Source organism: Pteropus medius, unplaced genomic scaffold (assembly GCF_902729225.1).
Source record: "Pteropus medius unplaced genomic scaffold, Ma_sr-lr_union100, whole genome shotgun sequence".
Classification (NCBI taxonomy): Eukaryota; Metazoa; Chordata; class Mammalia; order Chiroptera; family Pteropodidae; genus Pteropus; species Pteropus medius.
In genome coordinates, this window is record NW_024350924.1 from 1863023 (window position 1) to 1883290 (window position 20268).

The window sequence follows — 20268 nt, forward strand, 5'->3', positions numbered from 1 at the left end:
CACAGAAAACATCGACGTCTATCCAGGTAGGCAGTGGTAAAAAGGGAAACTGCTTTGCTCTATAGTTTAGTACGATCTGCCTCTGGTAAATCACAGGGCGCATCAGCCAGGAGCACCCCTCAGAAAAATCTCAGGCCCACCCTCTCGAGATGGGTGCAGTTACAAGGTTTGGGGTCTACTGCCCAGGTAAGACAGAACCTACTGCATACCATGGGATTAAGGAAGGCACGTTGGATTTAAGAGAAAATATTAGGGTCCTATCCTAATCCTTCAGCTGTGTCAACTGGGAGATGTGTCATCCTTGTATCCCTATTACCTGCAGGAGATACAAGTCTGTACCCATAAGTAAAGCTGTCCCCACATATTCCGAATGGCTAAACAAAGACGTTATTCCAACAAAATCCAGGAACTCAGACCCTGAAATTACCTCCCCCCACACTATTTTATATATTTCAGATAGAGTTTGTAAACTAAGAACGGCCTGGTTAGTAAAATCATCTCGAAACGAGTTTATTTTCTTATATCACCTACAATTTCCAGTCTTGTTAAGAATTATCCTCTTCTTCTAACCACCATGCTACCCTGAACAAGCCTAATCCTGTCTGATCTGCGAAGCCAGCCTGGTTAGTACTTGGATGGGAGACCACCTAGGAAGACCAGGTGCTGTAGGTGTAAAATATTAAAAAAAAAAAAAAAAAGCACACAAACCAAGAGATTGTAAACTGACAAGATCCTTGCAAGCTGACAAGATCCTTGCAATCTGTGAGGTCAACCAAGGGTTGCCTTGCCTAAAAATAATTAATTAATTAAAAATAAAAGAATTATCCTCTTCCTTTAGAAAGGCCTTCAGATATCATCAAATTTTCTATCTGTCCTTTAAAATGCCTTCTAACCCCTACTGTGGCACTTTCTACTTGAAGAGAGGCTGTTTGAAATAGTCATCCCAGACAAATCAATTTCTCTCTCTCTCTCTCTCTCTCTCTCTCTCTCCTCTCTCTCTCTCTCTCTCTCTCTCTTGTAGTAATTAGAGGTCCCAAAGACCAGTGGTTCCTCCAGAGGCCAAGAGATAGAAACTCCAAAGTCACACTTCCTTGACCCATTCATTTCTGTGGTCAGGACAGAAGTCTAGGGTCCAGACCACTTCAGCTTGCTTCTGTCTTCCTCAACTTTTAGTCTTCTCAAGGACTACCATCTTCCACTTTAATAACCTTTGAATTTTATCAATTTCATCTATTTCAGTGTTCAAAGACCTCCTTCAGCACCTACTTTGAACACCTTGTCGTTAGCGGGAACTCTGCTTAAATAATCATTCTAAATTTTCATAGTTTTAGCTGGTAAACAAGTTCACTCTTTTCATCTACTGGACCACTTAGTTATTGTGTGGTGCCAATAAGACCAAAGTCTCAGCCTGTCCACAGAACCTGGTCCTATTTCTAAACCCTGGTCATTGCTGTGTCAAACATCAGGGATCGCAAAGTGGGTTATAAAAGAGAATTCGATTGCCTCAGTGTAAAGCCATCACCATCACTGGAAAGATAATTTTATCGAGCAATAAATTTGAACTTGAATATCCTAGTAGTCTTTAAGGAGACAATAATCATTTTAAGTTTTGATTCATTTATCACATTAAGCTAAGAGGATATTCTCTCCAGATTTCTCAAGTCATTTAGTAGACAATTCCAGATAAGAAGGTAAATTCTGTCTCTTGCACAGCCTATCCACTACCCTCAGACCCCAAAAAGAAAATTCAGACAACTCTCCAACATAAAAAATGGCACTTAATTGTCACTATTACTAAATCATGTAAAGACTTCCCATTTCAAAACAGTTGTGTCAAATTCTAACTGGCTTCAAAACCACATAGGGCATCATTTTGAAAATAGTTATGTAAAAGACTGTGTTAAAACCGTCTTCAGTTTGTAAATTTTATGTAAATTCTGTTCTGAATATTGAAAGATTTAAAATGCAAAAAAAATGCATATCTATTGAATCAGTAATCATGGAAATTATTCTATATTCTATACTTTTATTTTCTTGTGTAAAGCCTCCACCTCCTTCCCTCCCTCCTCCTCCACTCCCTTAGTCCTCCTCCCTCCCTTCCTTCCTTCCTTCCTTCCTTTCTGAATCACCTGTTAAAAGCCATTAGGCAGGTTTGAGGAAAGCCACCCAGCATGGGTCAAGAAAGAAGGTAGCTGGCTGAGCAGGGCAGCTGCCTAATGGGTTGGGAGATTGGTGACATAGAAAGGGACTGAGAAAATAAACAAATATGTTGGGCATAATGAGATGTAGGTCACTTGCTGTCAGAGAAATGAGTTACAAGTATGCAAAGGGGGAAGCTAGAACGAACCCTACAGTATTGGATGTGAATGGGTGGTATCGGTGTGAATTCATGGTTTTAAGTATTTTTAAATATGGAAATATAAAGAGGTCTCTGTCTTCATGGAGCATACAGTTTAGTCAAGGGAGTCATAACACAACTTAATCACACCTCCAGGGTTCTGTAGCTATAGAAAAATCTGGGTCGAATAAATAACAATACTAAGAATGTACAAAACAATTTGTTTTAAAAATGCTCCTCTAACATTCATTTTAAAAGATTTGCTGTGCAGAGGAACTTCAAATGCACATTTCTCATTTTAGAGTGTTAATCACTCATTTTTAAAACATTTTGCTGACTTTTCTTTCATGCCTTTTTGCTACATATACTCAAAACTGAATATCTTTTAAAGTTTGCTTGTATCTTTGTAATATCTTCAAACTCATGATCACTTGTTTCTTTGTAGTGATGTCACTGTACTAGTGTCTGTGTAATAAGTTTCAAATAATTTGAGTGCGATTCAATTTGGAGAAAATTCATCTCTTTAGTACATTTGCAAAGTTTTTACCCTTCTGAAGGAAAAGCGGCCACTATTGGAAAAACGGCCAAATGTAATGTTGCTAATAACTCAGGAGAGGGCGCTGTAACTTAAAGATGAAGGACGGTTTTGGAATAAACAGGAAAAGCTGAGAAGGGAATGCAGGCAGGAGGGGATCCAAGGATGATAAGCGCGTCTTTATTTTTTCAGCCATCCATACAGTTATGGGTCCCTACTATACGCTAACAAAAGATACAGAACTAAAATATTGTTTAAAAGCTGGGCGAAACAATATGTTTTTGCTTTAAAAAAATATTCTGTCCATATTTACTGTCCATTACAATAAAACTAAAGCAAATCAACAGAAGAAATGTAATATATCTTTAAAACTTATTTTAGATATTGAAAAACAATCTATCACAGCAGCATCGTCCCATCAATAACAAAAGCAAAGGTTCACCTGGAGTCAAGACCTTAATAATCCCCGTGAAGGATTTCTCAGTGACTCAGTCATCTGCTTAAGCCCTGAGTATGTAATACAATTTTGTACAGTGGGTGGGGGCGGGGCGGGGGGGAGAGGGTAGGATGGTTGAAGTTGATTTTGTAACCCTTGCCTTCCTTTGTAAAAACATACCACTTTTTTAAATTATAGTATTTCTTCGTTATTGTGGTTGATTTTAATTAACCCTCCCTTTTAATGTCTATACAGCTTCAAGTATCTTCTAGATGTTGACTCTGCGTATTGCATTGTATTACGTGTGTGTAGTCGATTTATAGTCATAATAAACCCTAATTTTTATATTTCCTATTTTCAAAAAAAATTTTTTAAGAAACCTAAGTAGGCTAGAAAAGAGATAGTGTTTGAAGAGTCCAACTGCCAGAAATCCAGTTTGACTTAACTTATGCAAAAAGAGAGGGGCCGCAGCCGGAACCCGGGTGAGACAAGAACCTCGAACTGGCACAGCCTCAGGATTCTCTACCCCGTGTGTCTGCTTTGACCTGCGCTCCTGCGTCCATCTCCTCCCACGATGCAGATCAGTTCTCTTCAAGAGGTAGAGAACAAGGCTGTAACAGCGCTCAGTGTTATATCTTACCGCCTCAGGCACCAGAGAGAGCCTTTCTTAATGCTCCTTCTGGTACTGAGTTCTCCACATCTTCATAAGAGGCTCCTTGACTTAGGTTAGGTGCTCACTGCTGGAAAAATTAACAGTGTTCTCCGGCCCAGGGTGACGTCAAAGCACTGCAGTTCCCAGTGAGTTCAAATTGAAGAAAAGAGGGCCTTTTCGGGAAGAGGATATGGGTGCATAGATAGATTTTCCTTATTAAATTTAATTGACTTGGGTTTCAGTATATCAGATTATATGTGATTTCTCAAATGTTCAAAAGTCAGTTCCACTTAAAAACAAATCAGAAAAAAAAAAAAAAAAAACAATAAAAAGAAATTCATTCTCTTCTCCTGAGGCTTTTGCTCTCTGATTACAGATCAACTACTACCTTTGCTAAGAAAAGGACTCTGCCAGGGCTGGCATCACTGTGTATTCAAACAGAATATCACTTTTCTTAAAGCTCAATTTCTACTCTGGACAGCAAGGAAAACCACACCAATACCCGTTTTCTCTTGTCTTTCCAGAAACAGGTCTGAGAACCCCATCCCAAGTACATTACTCTCAACTATTTAGGATTTAACAAAAAAACAAACTTGCTCCCCACCTCCCTCTCACGTTTATTAGTAGCTCCATCAATATAGTTTTTTAATTAAAACCATTATCATTATTACAATTATGAACTGAACAGCAAATCAAATTATCTAGTGAAAATATTCTTCGCAAACTCCATGGCAAGTGAAACAATGTCTTTAGCTATTCCTAAAAAGAAAAAAAAAAAGTGCATTGCACCTTACCTTCGATTTTTCTAAGTAAGCAAGGAGTCAGAGCTTACAATATAGGACTAGCTCAGTAGGTTCTTAATAGGAATAATACCATTTCCTGAGGAGCAACTTGGAAAGAATAATTATTGGAGGTATTTTATAATTATTTTTAAATTAAAATTTATCTTTAGAATAGTTTTAGATTTACAGGAAAGTTGTGAAAATAATAAAGAGAATCCCCAAGTACCCGTGCCCAGTTTCTGCCATGGTATTAACATCTTAAATTAGCATGGTGCATTTGTCACAATTTAAAAACAATATTGATATTAACCGAAGTCCATACTTCATTCAGATTTGCTTAGTTTTTAACCTACTGCCCTTTTTCTTTTCCAAGATCCTACCCAAGATACCACATTACATTTAGTCGTGTCTCCTTAACCTCCTCTTGGTTGGTCTGTGACTATTTCTCAGACTTGCCTTGCTTTTGATGGCCTTGACAGTGTTGAAGAGGACTGATCGAGTATTTTGTAAACTGTTTCTCAATTAGGATTCCTCTGACGTTTTCTCATGATTGCGGGGTTATGGGTTTTTGGAAGGAAGACACAGAAGTCAAGTGCCATTCTCATCACATGATATCAATAGTGCATACTGTCAGTACGACTTAGTTGATGTCGACTTTGATGGTCCGGTGAGGCGATGTTTGCCACATTTCTCCAATGAAGTTATTCTCTCTCCATTTCCATATTGTCCTCTTCCGGAGTCACTATGCATAGCCCACACTTAATGAGTGTGGAGCTGAGGAAGACGTATCTACATAAATTATTTGAAATTCTTCTGCAGAGATTTGCCGATTCTCCCCCAGTTATTTATTTATTCAATCATTTATTTACATCACCATGGACTCATGGATACTTTATATGTTGGGTTATAATCCAATACTACTTCATTAATTTTTGTGGCCCAAATTATTCCAACTTTGGTGACTGGAAGCTTTTTCAGTTGGCTCCTGAGCCTCTTTGATATGTCCCCAACAAGGTGTGCAAGATGTGCAAGGTGTTCATATATTTACTCCCCCAGTCCTAGACTCAGTTATTTCTCCAAGGAGTCCTGGTTCCTTTCTTGGAGAATGGTATTAGAAACCAAGATCTAGGCGTTTGGTGTGCTTGTTGCTCCGGAGGTGGTGTTTCTTTTGGGCCATCTCAGCTGACAGAGCAAAAAAATAGATGCATGTGTACTCATCCATGTAAATATACCTAATTATTTATTTATGTAAGACTGATGATCGCTGAGAACATCTAAGATGGGATGAGGACAAGGCAGCGAGGGACACTCTGAACAGCCTCAGGGAAAATCCACTACGCCCGTTTTATCCATCAGTCCACCAAGATCATCCCCACAGATACCCTGCCCTTTCTGGAGGAAGAGAACTGTGCGTTGATTAGCGGACCGACAAGCTCCTGTGAAATTAAGGTTCCCTATTCAAGACTTTTTTCCACGTATCTACAACAGATTTACTAATATCTGAAGCAAGATTGTTGAGAAAAATTAAACCCTAGCCCCAAAATGAGGTGGATAAAACAGTCTGTTTCCTGAAATGTTAGAGACCATGAGAACTCGTGGATGCTTTTTTGCTTTTGCCAGGGTTTACAACCACCCTTCAGCATGTTAGGATCAACAAGCTAGAATTTTCTCAATGCTCTCTCCAACGTGAGCGGATTAATAAATTAGCTTTTAATATGCAGTCTGGGCAGAGCGACGATGTAAGGAAGTTCTGCAGCGCCTTCAGGAACACAGGCTTTGCATGAAGCGAGAGAAGTGGGCGCTCTGCTAGAGGCTCTGGATCACTGTTTCGTTTCAGTGGCCTGCAAATAACTTCCCGAAAGTCCTCGGTGATTGTCTGGAGAACCCTTGCCTTTCTGAGTAAAGTCCAGAGATTTCTTCGAGTCAAAAGTTTCAATGGGCACTTAATCCCAAGTGCCTCCCAGATTATCACTTCTGCTATGGGCCTTCTTTATCTTTAATTCATCTTACCAAGTCTCTTCTATAACTCACCCCTTATCCTATCTAATAATCTTAGTAATAATCTAAATCCTATAACATACTTCTAACCCTCCGAAGACCTTGGGACAGAATTTCACTAATTCGTATCACAGTTCTGCAAGGTGACCCACGAGGGAGCTGATCTTTACACTTTAATGGTATCCGAGAAACTATAAAGTAGGGTGCTTCCTGTGTAAATCCAACTCCTACACCACAGATCTTATGATGTTGTCCAGTTATTTTTGTCTGTGTCATGCAGACAGGACATCTGCTGTTTCTTTAAGATTTACTCCAACTCCCAGATTTCAGTGTTCCAGTTACATACAGTGAGATGACCTATAAAGGTCACCCCTCAGGCATCCTCCATGTCTAAGATCAGGAAGCTTATCAGTCAGGCTTAGACCCAACTGAGAGGCTAAACAATGGGCTAAACCATCACTTTGGGAACTGTTACACAATATCCAAGCCATAGCCAAGTTTATGGCTGACAGTAGGCCTTCGTGGAAAACAGAGGCCCTGAAAGCGAAGGGTGAGCACAATCCTTAGTGAGGGAGGAAGTGTGAAAAGATCTGTTCAAGGCACTTACCTATCTACATTTAGTTTCCCCAACCGAAAATAATCTCAACCTTCCAGTATGGTTGTTAGAATTAAGCAAGAGAAGTACCTTGAAAAGTGCCTTGAAATAACACCTAGCATGTATCAGGCACTTAATAAAGTAGATTTTGATTTTTTAATTAAAAACAAAAGATAGCATTGGACTTTGCACTCTGATATAATAACTGGGTCTACCTACTCTAAAGAGAAGCCCTTACCCAGAAGCCAGCATTTTCTAACTCAAGCTATGGCAACAACATCCTAATCGGTCTCACTGGCTCTACAACATCCTCCTTCAGTAACTTGGTCCTATTGTCAAAGTTATCTTCTTACACCAGAGCATGTCATTAGCACATATAACTAACTCAAAGCTCTCCATGACCTGCCACTGGCCTACAGCAGTAACCCCACATCTCACTAGACCTTCCTAAACACCACATGTTCAAAAATGACCAGGCTACTTGTGATTTCCCTAACACTCCGTGGACCTCCCCATTTCCACGTTCCCGCTCAAGATGTTTCGTCAATGTGTAAAGCTTTGAAAAGTCTATGTGCACAACTACTACCACCATGACTCAAGTCTCTCACACATGCACTCCCGGACTTTGCGTGAGGTTTGCCTTCCTCCCTTCTGGGAGTCCATAACTCAGTTTACCTAAAATTCCACAATTCTCTCTCCTACTTCAGGTCTCAGCTCCTCTCCCTTATATACAACGTTCTCAACTCTTCCCACCTTAATTGGGATGAGTCTGAGTACAACATCCCTCCAAGATATCTTCCTCTCTTTGTTCTAATTCCACATCGATCTTCTCATTATGTATTTGGTTTCCTGGATACTTCGATACAGGAAAGGGTGTGCCCCAGAGAAGAGATAAAAGTATTCTGGTTAATGGAAAATATGAAGCTCCACTATAATTTAATAACTTTGTGCTGTAATTTTTAAGTACTCTATCACCAAGAAACTGATCATCTTCAGGAAATTAACAAAGGCAATCTTTAGATCAGCAAGACGACGGCTCAAAGCCGGGACCACAAGAACATTGCATTTGCTGATTCTATACCATCTCAGAAGGAACAGACTGATTTAGACAAACAAGATACATGGGTAAAGCACCTTTTAAAATACTGACTCTTAATCTCTACCCTCCATTCTGGTTCTATCATATCATGATAGAGTACAAAGATACACTTTCAGTACATGTTGCCATTCAGTTCACAATTTTAACAAATCGTCGTTGATAAGCATCTTCAAACAGCCATGTTGCTATATATGTCAAGACTACTGTGATTCAGTGTAAGTGCTTTCGATGTGATTTTCATGGGCATGAATACAAACAGACTATCACATTTGCAACTTATGAGCAAATATCAAATAAAGTAATCTGAAATTTTCTGGAACAGTTTACCTGATGAATGCATAGTGAACTTCTTTTGAAAGTGAAAATTCTTAAGATGATCTCTGTTGCATTAATTCAATCAATAGGTAGAAGAGACTTCAGTCAGGTTGGTTACGCAGTTCTTCCTTTGAGGCCTATTGTGACCAGCGAGCCCGTTACCACTGTCTCATCACACTCAGATTTAAATAATTTATGTAACTAGATAATAAATAATTCCAACAGAGAATGGGAGTCATTTTTTCATAAAAGTGAAAAGGGACATTTAGGAATTCAAAGGGCTGACTCAATCAACTCCTAGGTTGAATAAGAACTACTTCACCAAGTATGAAATAACAGATTTAATTTTTAAAATTCTTTCCCTCAAGTGTTTTTTAACCAGAAGATAAAAGAAAATGTGTCCGATGCTGATTTGTCCTTATAACAGCTAAAAATATCAAGGATAAAAGTGAACTAACAATGTTATATTTACAAATAAAAGTACTCAGAAAAGTAAGAAAATGTTATCCTGTTATCATTATTCCATCCACAATCTGACAGAAGGAATTAGGAAAACAACTTTCCATTTTGTGTTAAAGAAGAGAAACAGACTCTGATCATTTGCCATGTCAATTTCGAATGCACTGATTTTTCTTTTAGTATATAAAAATTTTCAAGCTCATCTCTTAAAAAAAACCATTTAAATACAAAAAGGTTAACACAAACTACTACAACTGACCGAATGTTGTATAATGTTACTATGATATATTTAAACCCAATAAAAACTAATTTCAAGGGAGAGAACTGAGAAATATAAGTAGAATTCTGTGAATATTAAGGATATATCATTATTAAAGAACTCTACTAAAATGATTCTTTAACTTATAGATTTTGTAATAGATGAAGAGAAAACGTTTTAACAATTATTTGATACTGCTTTTCTTTAAGGAAAAAATTAGTTTCTTTTTACAACCCAGGTGTTAGCTTATAATTAAGTGATTATAGTAATGACAGCAATTTGATATTTCACTTCTAAATTAATCCAAAATATCTTTTCACTTTTTCATAAGTAATAGAGCTGATGACCACTGCAGGGAGCACTTTTATGATGTTTGGAGTAAAACCCCTGAAAAATCCCTTTTTTCCTTCTTTGTTATATATATCTTGAATGAGATGAATCATGGTTGTTTCTTTTTGCTCCAGTGCTATAAATTGAAAAAAGAAATCAGTGTATAATTCAATATTTAATCTTTATACCTTAAGAAAGTCCAGTGATGAATGAGAATTAACAGAGGTCAAAATTACTTCAGAGTACACCTTTTTCCCTACTGAATAGTCCTGTGCCATCCAATACGATAGTCACTAGACACATGTGGCTATTTAATATTAAATTAATTAAAATTAAAGAAAACTAAAAATTCAGATGCACTGGCAACATTTCAAGTGTCTGACAGCCATGTGTGACTAGCGGCTACCATACTGGACAGCACAGATGTAAAATCTTTCCCTGACTGCAGAAAGTTCTAATGGGCAATATTTGAAAGTCTTTAATAAGCAAACTCAAAGGAGCAGGGGGAATTGGGTATGACATAAATAGTTTGATAGGGGGATGGATGGGTGATGGGATGAACTGAGAGATTCCCCACCTGGACTGTAATATCAATTAAATCCAAAAATCTTCCCAAAAAGAAGGGGTAAAGGAATGTACAAGAATATCACTTACCACATGATCCCTTACATAGTTTACTCAGGAAGATAATAATAGGATTATGCGAAGTGTTTTTTTTTTTCCTTCTTGGAAAGTGAAAAACGTATTTGCTTAAAATCTAAACTCCTAACATTTCACTTAAGAGGGACAAAACAGACACCCTCCCTTCCATCTCCTTGCTTAGTGGACTGGGATACAAAACAGCTGCTTTCAATTCCACAGATGTATTAAGTTCCTAACGCAGAATTAACAACAATAGCAGAACTAGGGGAAAATTACATGCTCATAGTGAGTAACTGTTGATTCGATCTGAAGAAAGTACAATCTTTTCTATTGTTCTGCTTGGCACTTTCTAATTGTAAACTCCTGAAAGAGATCATCGGTAACAAAGAGAAATGTGCAGAGTTCCAAACAGAACTTTGTAGAAGAAATAAAAATCTAAAGGTCACGAAAGGCTCTACAATAAAAAAAAAAAAAATTCAAGATTATACTTTAAAAATCAGAGTTAGCTTTTTACTTATCATTTCTACAGTTTTTTGGTTTGTAAAATCATTAATTTCTACTCATTTAAATAACTTAGTTATTTTTAATTTTTTATCTCAGTTTTTATTATTACTTCATTAAAGTAATTCTTGTTAACTTTTTTAACTTACTGTTACTTCATTTAAAAAAAAAAAAACTCACCTTGAGCCTGCAGGCGTGTTCTGATAAGGCCGAGGGGGAAGCTAGCTAGCTGGCCACTAGTGTGGGCCAATGTACTACATCCCATCACAATTATTACCCCAGGGTCTACAGAGTTCCCTGAAAAATGTTCTAGCCAATAATTCTTCAAAAGCTGGAAGAGAAGAAAGTAGTAAATATTCTTTAACTCCTATGCAAATCTAAGTAGAAGAAAGTTCATTGCTCACTCAATTTCAATAAACATCGAATAGCTTCTCGATTCAAGAATTATACAGAGCATTTTCACAGATGTCATTTCTTTTAATTCCCACAGAAACCTGACAAGTCAATATTGATGTTTCTAGTCTTAAATTATGTAAATGAGAAAAGTAATTCAGAGAGACTAAGGTCACGAAGCTGGTAAGTGGGAGTCAAACTTGGTTGCTTGGTTTTAGTGACCGTTCTTTCCAAAATCCTTACGAAAGATTGTTCCTCCTGCTTGTACAGAGGTGGCCGTCCCTGCTGTGCCTGCTGTCTTATCAGGATCAGGGTGCACGGATGTTTTCAAACAAATGTATCCACACGCCTCAGTTTTCGTTTTCCTATGTTTGTGTCTCTGGGTTTGTCTAGTTTTGTTTTGCTTGATTGTTTTGCTTTGTAATGATATTCAAAGACCCAAGCAAAATTCTGGAGATTCTCAGAGGGATTAATAACAGAACACTGTAGAGAAGATTGCATAATCCACCTAGGTTACTAACAAAACCATATTTTCTCAATTTTAAAGAAAGATGCATCTTCCCAATTTCGCTTTTCCTTGAATGAAGGTAGCTAGAAGGAATTATGTTTAAAATAGTGAGATCGAAAGATCATTGGGTGCTTTTAGAACTGTTCGTTTATTAAAGAATAAGACATTAGCATTATATACCGGGGCAATTACTATGAAATGTATAATCTGATGCTTTTGAAAAAATAAATTTCAAAATGTCTTTACTCAGTAAGCATTTATTACCGTCATGCAACCAGAAAGAGAGAGATATGTAATGTCCCTCTGGTTTGAAAGCAAAAGATACTGAACTGTAGAAATTAAAGAATGGAGGGAGGCCGACCGTAAATGGGAGCAAGGAATTTATTTTAATAAGAGCACAGAAGCAAGAAAATAAAAAGGGAAAAAGCACATGCTATAATATTCAATATTTTAAACTGCCACAAAAATGTGTAAGCATATTTTGTAAGTGCTAAATGAAAGTGGCTATCTTTCTCATAATGGTGGTACCACGTGCCAAAACCATCACTGCTCCTGTGCGCAGGGAGCTGTCCTTCCTATGCCGAGAAGGAATTTAAGTTATACTAACCATATACTCTCACCTGGTTCTTATGACCAAATGGTATATGTTGTTAAGGAGGTCTACCTGAAACGAATGTGCCGTCATAAACACAAAACGCGTGGCTGAAAGGGGAGTAACCTAGAATCCCACCTGTTCGGCCTTATTCTATTAGGACATCTGCCCTAACTCCATGCCACCTCTCTCCTGGGACCCCCTCTCTTCAACTCTCATTTTTACAGCTGTGCAATAATATCTCAGTTTTCTCCATCTTAACTGTGCGTTGGATTCTTCCAGGGAGTTAAAAAAAAAAAAAAAAATGACCTTAATCCCAGGCCTCTGCCCAGAACAATTAAATCAGAATATCTTGGAATGTAGCCCAAGAAGCTCGTTTTTTAACAATATACATACGAGTAATTCTGATATGTACCCAGAGCTGAGAAACACTATTTTTGTCAGCATTTCAGTCCATAATTATAATTACAAAAACTAATTCACACGCGCACAAAAATCATTAGGATATCAGACAATATAGAAACAAAAAGCCAAATAAAATCATTCGATTCACTTCTTGGTCAGAAACTGTTTCATAAAAAAGTCATTTAGAACCAGTTTTTTAGAATAAAAACTATTATTGTACCAAATTTTCAAGTCTAACACAAAACATCATATTATGAGAATAAACTCACCTCATAAACAGCAAGATCTATGCCTGCGTAAGGTATAATGCTCAGCACGTTAGGAATATAACCTTTGAAAAAAGTCCTAACACCTTCTTGTTTCAGAAGCTTCTTGCTACAATCAATAATCCCTGAATACTGTCCAGTTTTACCTAGAGCCAATCTGGTCCTTATTACCTAAATGTGAAATAATGCAATAAAAATATATTGATCAGATTTACTCGACTCATCTAGCAATCCAGTAAATTGTATATTATACCTAATGTTGACTAATTACCATAGAAATCAAAAAACGCAATCTTAAACATAATTTTAACTTCCCATTAACTGACCCTTAATTATGAACAACTGACACAGTATAGAGCTTTTTAAAAATTATTTAAACAGGAGAATATAATCATTGTGTCTCTGACTGATATAACCACTCAAACTCCATTAATGGGCTGTAAGGCAACATATTCTGAAACAAATCATGAGATAACATTATTACTTCAAAATAAAGCAACTATAGCCAATATCCAAGTTTAAAAAAAGTATCTGGTCATGTAAAAATGAAGACCCAATGTGGAAACAAATGCTATGTATGTTTAAATACACGCTCTGGGAACTTTTGTAACAGTGAGTCCTATAAACTATGATTTAATATGACTTGGGCTCATTTTGTGCTCATAAAATAGTAAAATCCCTGGGGCCGTGAGGGCCATATTAGGCTGCTGTGATCTATATTCCTATGCTCAACATAATCCTTCTGATAGAACCTTTCCTTTTCCTCTTAATTTTCATTAATTTAATTTAAAGGAGTTCTATATAATATACATGGAGAAATGACTCTCCAAAACAGCCCAGATTAAAAAAAAAAAAGTATAAACTTTGTCTCATTGGGAAAACTGTGTCTTGATGGAGCTGCCTCAAAGCGGTCAGTTGGAAGCCCTTGGTTTTATGACCTTCTCTGCAGGAGCCCACACTCTGGATAATCTCATCCTTAAAACTGCCCTCTCCAGGGCAATGCAGTCTCTTCTTACTCAAGTAATTATTTTCTGTTTGATCTCCAGGCATGTTTTCTTTCCTCTTACTCCCTAAATTAAGATCTTCTCAAAAGTCTTCTTAGCGTTAAAAAAAAAAAAAAACTACTTTTTTTTTTAATAACTCCTGGCTTTAACTAACACGTCTTTGCAGATGACGTATCAAGACTTGAAATTTCTCAAGTCTCAGTATCACATCTGCAGCTGCCTGCTGAAAATCATAACTCGGTTGTCCACTAATAATTTGATTTAAATATATATGCAAACCTGAGCTCATCATCTCAGAATCTGGCTCACTTCCTCCAGTCTCTACCTCTTTAGAGATGCAGAACCCAGATAGAGTTTGCCTTCTTCCTTTGTCTTTCTCCTGCTTTCTGCTTCTCAAGTTGTCAGTTCTCAAGACAGCGCTAACATAAGTAAATGTCCCCTAGTCAATATCATATTTCAAGTCCTTATTACCACCTCCCTGAATGACGGCGATACCTCGTATCTAGTCATCTCACTTCTCTAGTCTCTCCTGCTCTAAAAAAAACTTTACTAAGCTTATATTTCAGGCCCCAAGGTCTTTAATAGTTTCTTAATTTTTTTAAGAAATTAATATTAAATATCGTAAGCTCCCTTCGAGAGCCTTTATGATCTAGCCCCAACCCATCATCTACGGTACTATCCAATCCAAACCAAAAACCTGCTCTTTTACCCCCATTCTTTTGCTCAAGTCATTATTTCCACCTGAAATGCCCTTCCCCATCATCTCTGAATGTCCAAATTCTAAACCAAACTCACACATTCTAGTCATATCTTTCATGAAAGCCTAACAGGAAATAATTTCTCCCCTCCGAATTTCCAGAGCACTTCATACTGATCTCTCTTCTAGAACTTATATTTTCTATGTCGGATCATCATTACCGATGTACATTTTACCTCCCCTTCTATACTATTAAGCTCTATGACCAAAATGCCTATCTGACTCCTCTCTGGAAAAGTATCTAGTGGATGTACAAAACAAATTTGATTTGATTAATGAATAAATCAACTGAACGATCAGTCAATGAAATTATTATCTTCTTGGTGCATCTAGAATACTACTTTCAGCCTAAGCAAAACAGAAATTGACTAAGGCCAACTGATACATGATATGAGATTTAAACCTTGTAGCTATAGAGCTGTTTATTGTATAAAATCTTGATCTGTGATTCATTTATTTTTTAACATGTTATAATTTGCCTTATAAGCATTACTTTAGTTAAAAATTTTATGATAATACATACCTCCATGGGGTAAATACAGCTCTGGGCAGTTACACCAGCCAATGAACCAGATATAAATCTCTCAATAATTCCTATTTTAACATCATCGAAACTAAGCCATTTCTTATACTGTATAAATAAAAGTATTGAAATGTACAATATTACTGAAATGAAGTACATATTGTTTCTAAGTTTATAAATGAATTAGTAGCATAAAATTATTTTTAAAAGTATTCCAGACACCTGATATTAGAATACCTGATTTTACTTTTATGCAATTAATTGTCTAAGATAATAAGTAAGATCCTTTTTCTTTTTTTTTCAGCAGGATGAGTTAGCAACAGTAACTCACTTAAGCATATTTATGAATGGAGTAGTATTTTATAAAGGGCATGCTAATGACACAAAGGATGCAGGAATTGTATCTTTTATCTGTTTTTAGCCCCACATCTTACACATGAAAGGTACTTAATATCATTTGGTCACTGGATAATCAGGAATAGTGACTTAACGTGAAAGGCTCTTTTTATTACAAGGAACAACGGCTAACTCCAGTTAGCTCAAGAAACGGAGGTTATTTCAATGACACTTGTAGAAATAAAGAAAACAGAAATATCAGCCCGAATGTCAGGCTTCACAGGAACTGAAAAGTCAGTCAATTTTCACGGAGATTGAAAACGTGAAACTTGTCTAGAACCCAAGACAGCCTTAGAAAGCAGATTAGCTCGTCACCTCCTAGGCAAGATGTTTTCCTGTTTGTCTTTCTAGCGGTCGATATGATTCAGCTACTTTCTAGGAACTAACTCTCTGGTCCTCAGTTGACGCCCCATCTGAAAGTGTGATCGGTTCAGTTAACTCAGCAAACACTGCGATCTGTTCCCGGTGCCCGTTATCTTATTCTCCTTTGTGGCAGTGCCAGCTCAGCCCCAGACTGTATTTCCTTCTTCTCCCTTGCAGCTAGGCTGGGTGGCCAAGAGACTCATTTTGGCCAATGTGATATGAGGGGAACTCGGGTATGCAAATTCTGAGACATCTCCTTCAAGACGCTTGCCCTGGACTCTTCTTTCCTCCCCCTGGGAAACAGCAAAGACGGTGCCACCCTTGAAGCTATGTATTGAAGATGGCAGAGCTGTACTGTTAGCCTGGGACCACACGCCTCTATCTTATTTAAGCTAATGTATTTTGGTATCTCTTTTGTTACAACAGCGTAGAATGAACCCTAACGAGCCCAGAAATTGGTTACTAGATGTGGAGCTGAAACGTAACTGAAACGTAAAATATATGGCACTGGCTTTACTGTGAGGGAGGACACTCTAATGCTTTGAGGAAATGTTTGATGAAACTGTTTCTGGTGATATCTTGGAAGGCATACCATGTTCTTTCTGAGGCTGAAGTCCTAAGGAAACTGACTGTAAAATCTCAGAATGTTGGTCAGTGATGCCCCTCCTTGCTTTAGCAAGATCTATGAAACATGAGCTTAGGCATCTCTCTGCTTTTCTGCCTCAGGCCCTTCTCCAAAGCCAGTTTGCAAGCAGAGATGGAAGAGAATAGAGCTCCGCTGAAGTAGTATTCTTTGCCTAGCAAGAAATATGGGACTTCCATTTTGGAAAAGCCACCTGCTTCTGTACCCCAATAGAAAGAAACAAGATTGTCCTGAAGAGCTTGCCTCACTGCAAAACTCAGATTAAGGGTGTTGGCGTATAATTTCAGCCTACTTGTTCAGTTGACATCAATATAGTCTGCTATAAAAATGAGAGAGAGAGAGAATGACGAGTGCAGCAGCTGGAAAATAAAATATCAGAAAAGAAATTTTTAGGTGTGGCTACATCACATGATCTCGACTAGAAGCAAACAGACAACTATAAGAAGTTTGTGAAAGAATTTTATTGCTAGAAAACCTATACTCACAGCCTACGAAACTCTACTTCATTGATCTCTAACTCTCAGGCCCCCAAACCTCAACAGGCAGATAGCTGGCCATGGTAGACATTTCCAGAGCACTGTATCACACCTGTACAGTTCTGTGCGGACTCACACTAACAGAATCCCATCTAAAGCAAAAGCCTCTCATTTCTCTGCTTTTCTGCTTCAGGGCTTTCTCTGAAGCTGTGAGAGCCTGTCCAGCCCAGAAGTCTGGGGAAGTTAAAGTCTTAAGAGCAATCGTCATAAAATATGGGATAGAAATTGGTAGATAAATGCCACAGCTCCCTTCCTTTAGACAGACAATTCTGGGAACTTCTCTGTACACTTCTTAGACTTTCCAGCAGAATCAACCCTCTACCGCCTACAGCTGAAACCTCATTTATGTATCTTTACATTGACTTTTCTTCCTTCTGTGTCTCACTATTCCTGTCTCCTCACTCTTGCTTCTTCGCAAATAAATAACCGGCACCCAGATTCTGCTCTGGGGGAATCAAAACTAAAACAGTTAGTGGCACTTCAAAATTCTCCAACGCACCAATTAAAAGACAGAGATTGTCAGAGTTAATAAAAAAAAAACAAGACCCAACTATATATTGTCTATGAGAAACCCACTTTAAATATAAAGATACATATAGATTGAATGTAAATGAATGGAAAAAGATATACCATGTTAACACTAATCAAAAAAAAAAAAAGCAGGAGTAGCTATACTAATTTCTGAAAGAGCAGACTTTAAAGCAAAGAAAGTCATCAGAGATAAAGAAGGGCATTTCATAATGATAAAGGGGTCGATCCTCCAAGAAGACACAACAATCTTTCATGTGCATATACCTTAGAACAGAGCATTAAACTATGTGAAGCAAAAACGGGTAGAACTGCAAAGAGAAACGGATGGATCCACCATCACAGCTGGAGACTTTAGTATCCCCTATTAGAAAAAGACAGATCCGGCAGGCAGAATGTCGGTAAGGACAAAGCGGAACTCAATGACACCATCGATCGATCGACTGGATATAACTGACAGCACAGATTGCTTCATCCGACAACAGTAGAACACACATTCTTCACAAGCTCGCGTGGAACATTCACCAAGATGGACCACATTCTAGGCCATAAGACACACCTTAAGAAATTTTAAAGAACAGAAATCATACCATGTCTGCTCTCCGACCCTAGTGAAATTAAACCAAAAATCAATAACAGAAAGGTAGTTGGAAAAATACCAAAATATAGGGAAATTAAACAACACACTTCTAAATAACACATAGGACAAAGAAACCTCATGAGAAACTTAAAAATATTTTGAACTAAATGAAAACACAATTCATCAAAATTAGTGGGGAGCAGTACTTAGAGGGAAATTTACAGCATTGAATGCATATGTTAGAAAAGAAGAAAGGTCTATTAATCAGCAATCTAAATTTCTACCTTAGGAAACTAGAAAAAAAGACTTAATTAAATCCAAAATAAGTGGAAGAGAAATAATAAGAATTAAAGTGGAAATCAAAGAAACTGAAAATAGAAAATCAATAGAGAAAATCAATAAAATCAAATGCTGGTTCTTTAAAAAGTAGTTCGAGAAAGTCCTGCTGTTGTTACTAGAACAGGACCAGTCACTGGGCAACAAAGACGCCATCGCTAGTGGTAAATGGGATGCTGATAACCCATGGTACGCTGTGGTTACTATGATTCTTAGTCGTGGTGGCCTGGGGTGAGGAACTGATAGTAAGGAAAGCATTACATTATGCAGTTGCTCTAATACTTGAGCAAAAATGGGGTCATTTATAAGGACTGTGGACTTAGCTGGCTCTTACTCTCTGCCTTCGAAACTTTGAAGAAAGAGAATGTCAAGGTTAGGTCATCCAACCATCACCTTAAAGCAAATTATGAACACTATAAGGCCTTCATGCAAGCATTTAAAGAGACCCTCATTTCCTGCAGTTGGAAAATAGACTGCTGAAAATCAGGCCCAAGATATAAATGTAAAGGTAATAGAGTTACAAGGAAACTGAATGCACAGCTTCAGAAGGTCTCCTATGCTGAAGTGCAGACCCTCATTGGGAAGGAGTGAGACTCTGACACATGGAATGGGGACATTCGGGTATATGTGCCTGAGAAACCCAAACTCCCAAATCTTCCGGCACCCTCCAGTTTGGCAAAAAGTAGTCCCCTTCCCACAGGCAGAGCGGCCTCTCCTTGGTCAGAGGTCACATAAAAGCCTCAAAGAGGTGGAAGCCCAACAGGATGATATTTTTCCTCCTCATTATCTGCACACACCTCTTATTGCCTCCCAACCAATAATTTTTACAGGGTCAGGCCTCAGATAGCCCAATGAAGAAACGCAGTCCATGTTCTAGGAATAAACAGCATTCTGACTGAAGAGTCAGAATGGCCTGAAATGGACTGGTAGGAACCAGTGGATCATGTGCGGGAATGGAGCATAAGAGTGTTGAACAGTGGGGCTATATGGGGTGGAATATAATGCTGGATAGGGGAGACATTGTTGACACATGACATGGGACACCTGAAACCTGTCCTAATATGCTGCTGGGATGGCAGACAGCAAATGAGCTGGAGGTGCCAAAGTCTTGACAGAGTGTTGAGAAAGGGACCAGGAGATTCGGGAAGGTGGAAATGTTAGACTTATCACAAGATTGGAGAACCTATCAGCTGTTTCTACGGTAAGAGTCCTTGTTGAAAGACCCAGTGATGGCTATTCTCAGAGTTGACAGCAGGGGATGTTGCCATGGAACTAGGTTCACCAGTATCAATGGAGATGGGAAATTTCAGAATAGCAGAGGCCGAGTGGTGGCACTGAATCATCAGATGCGAGATGAATACAATGATCTTAAGAGACAAGTCCAGAGTTACAACCAGGATACCCTGACCCACCCGGATAAGTTGATGGCTAATTACCCATGGATTTCCTAGAGGCAAGATCATGGGTTATCATCCAGCAGTGAGTGCATAAATATAG

The 20268-nt window shown here is 38.0% G+C and overlaps 1 protein-coding gene across 1 annotated transcript in view; it reads right to left on the reverse strand.

Annotated features, from left to right (window-relative positions):
* Positions 1-9761: 9761 nt before the first annotated feature.
* LOC120584934 (calcium-binding mitochondrial carrier protein SCaMC-1-like) overlaps positions 9762-20268 on the reverse strand; it is a 42053-nt gene continuing 31546 nt past the window's right edge. Inside the window, exons 7-10 of the mRNA XM_039840994.1 lie at positions 15390-15497; positions 13109-13276; positions 11122-11272; positions 9762-9934 (exon numbers count right to left, since the gene is read on the reverse strand). Of these exons, the coding sequence (XP_039696928.1) occupies positions 9762-9934; positions 11122-11272; positions 13109-13276; positions 15390-15497 (600 nt within the window). The remainder of the gene's footprint in view (positions 9935-11121; positions 11273-13108; positions 13277-15389; positions 15498-20268) is intronic.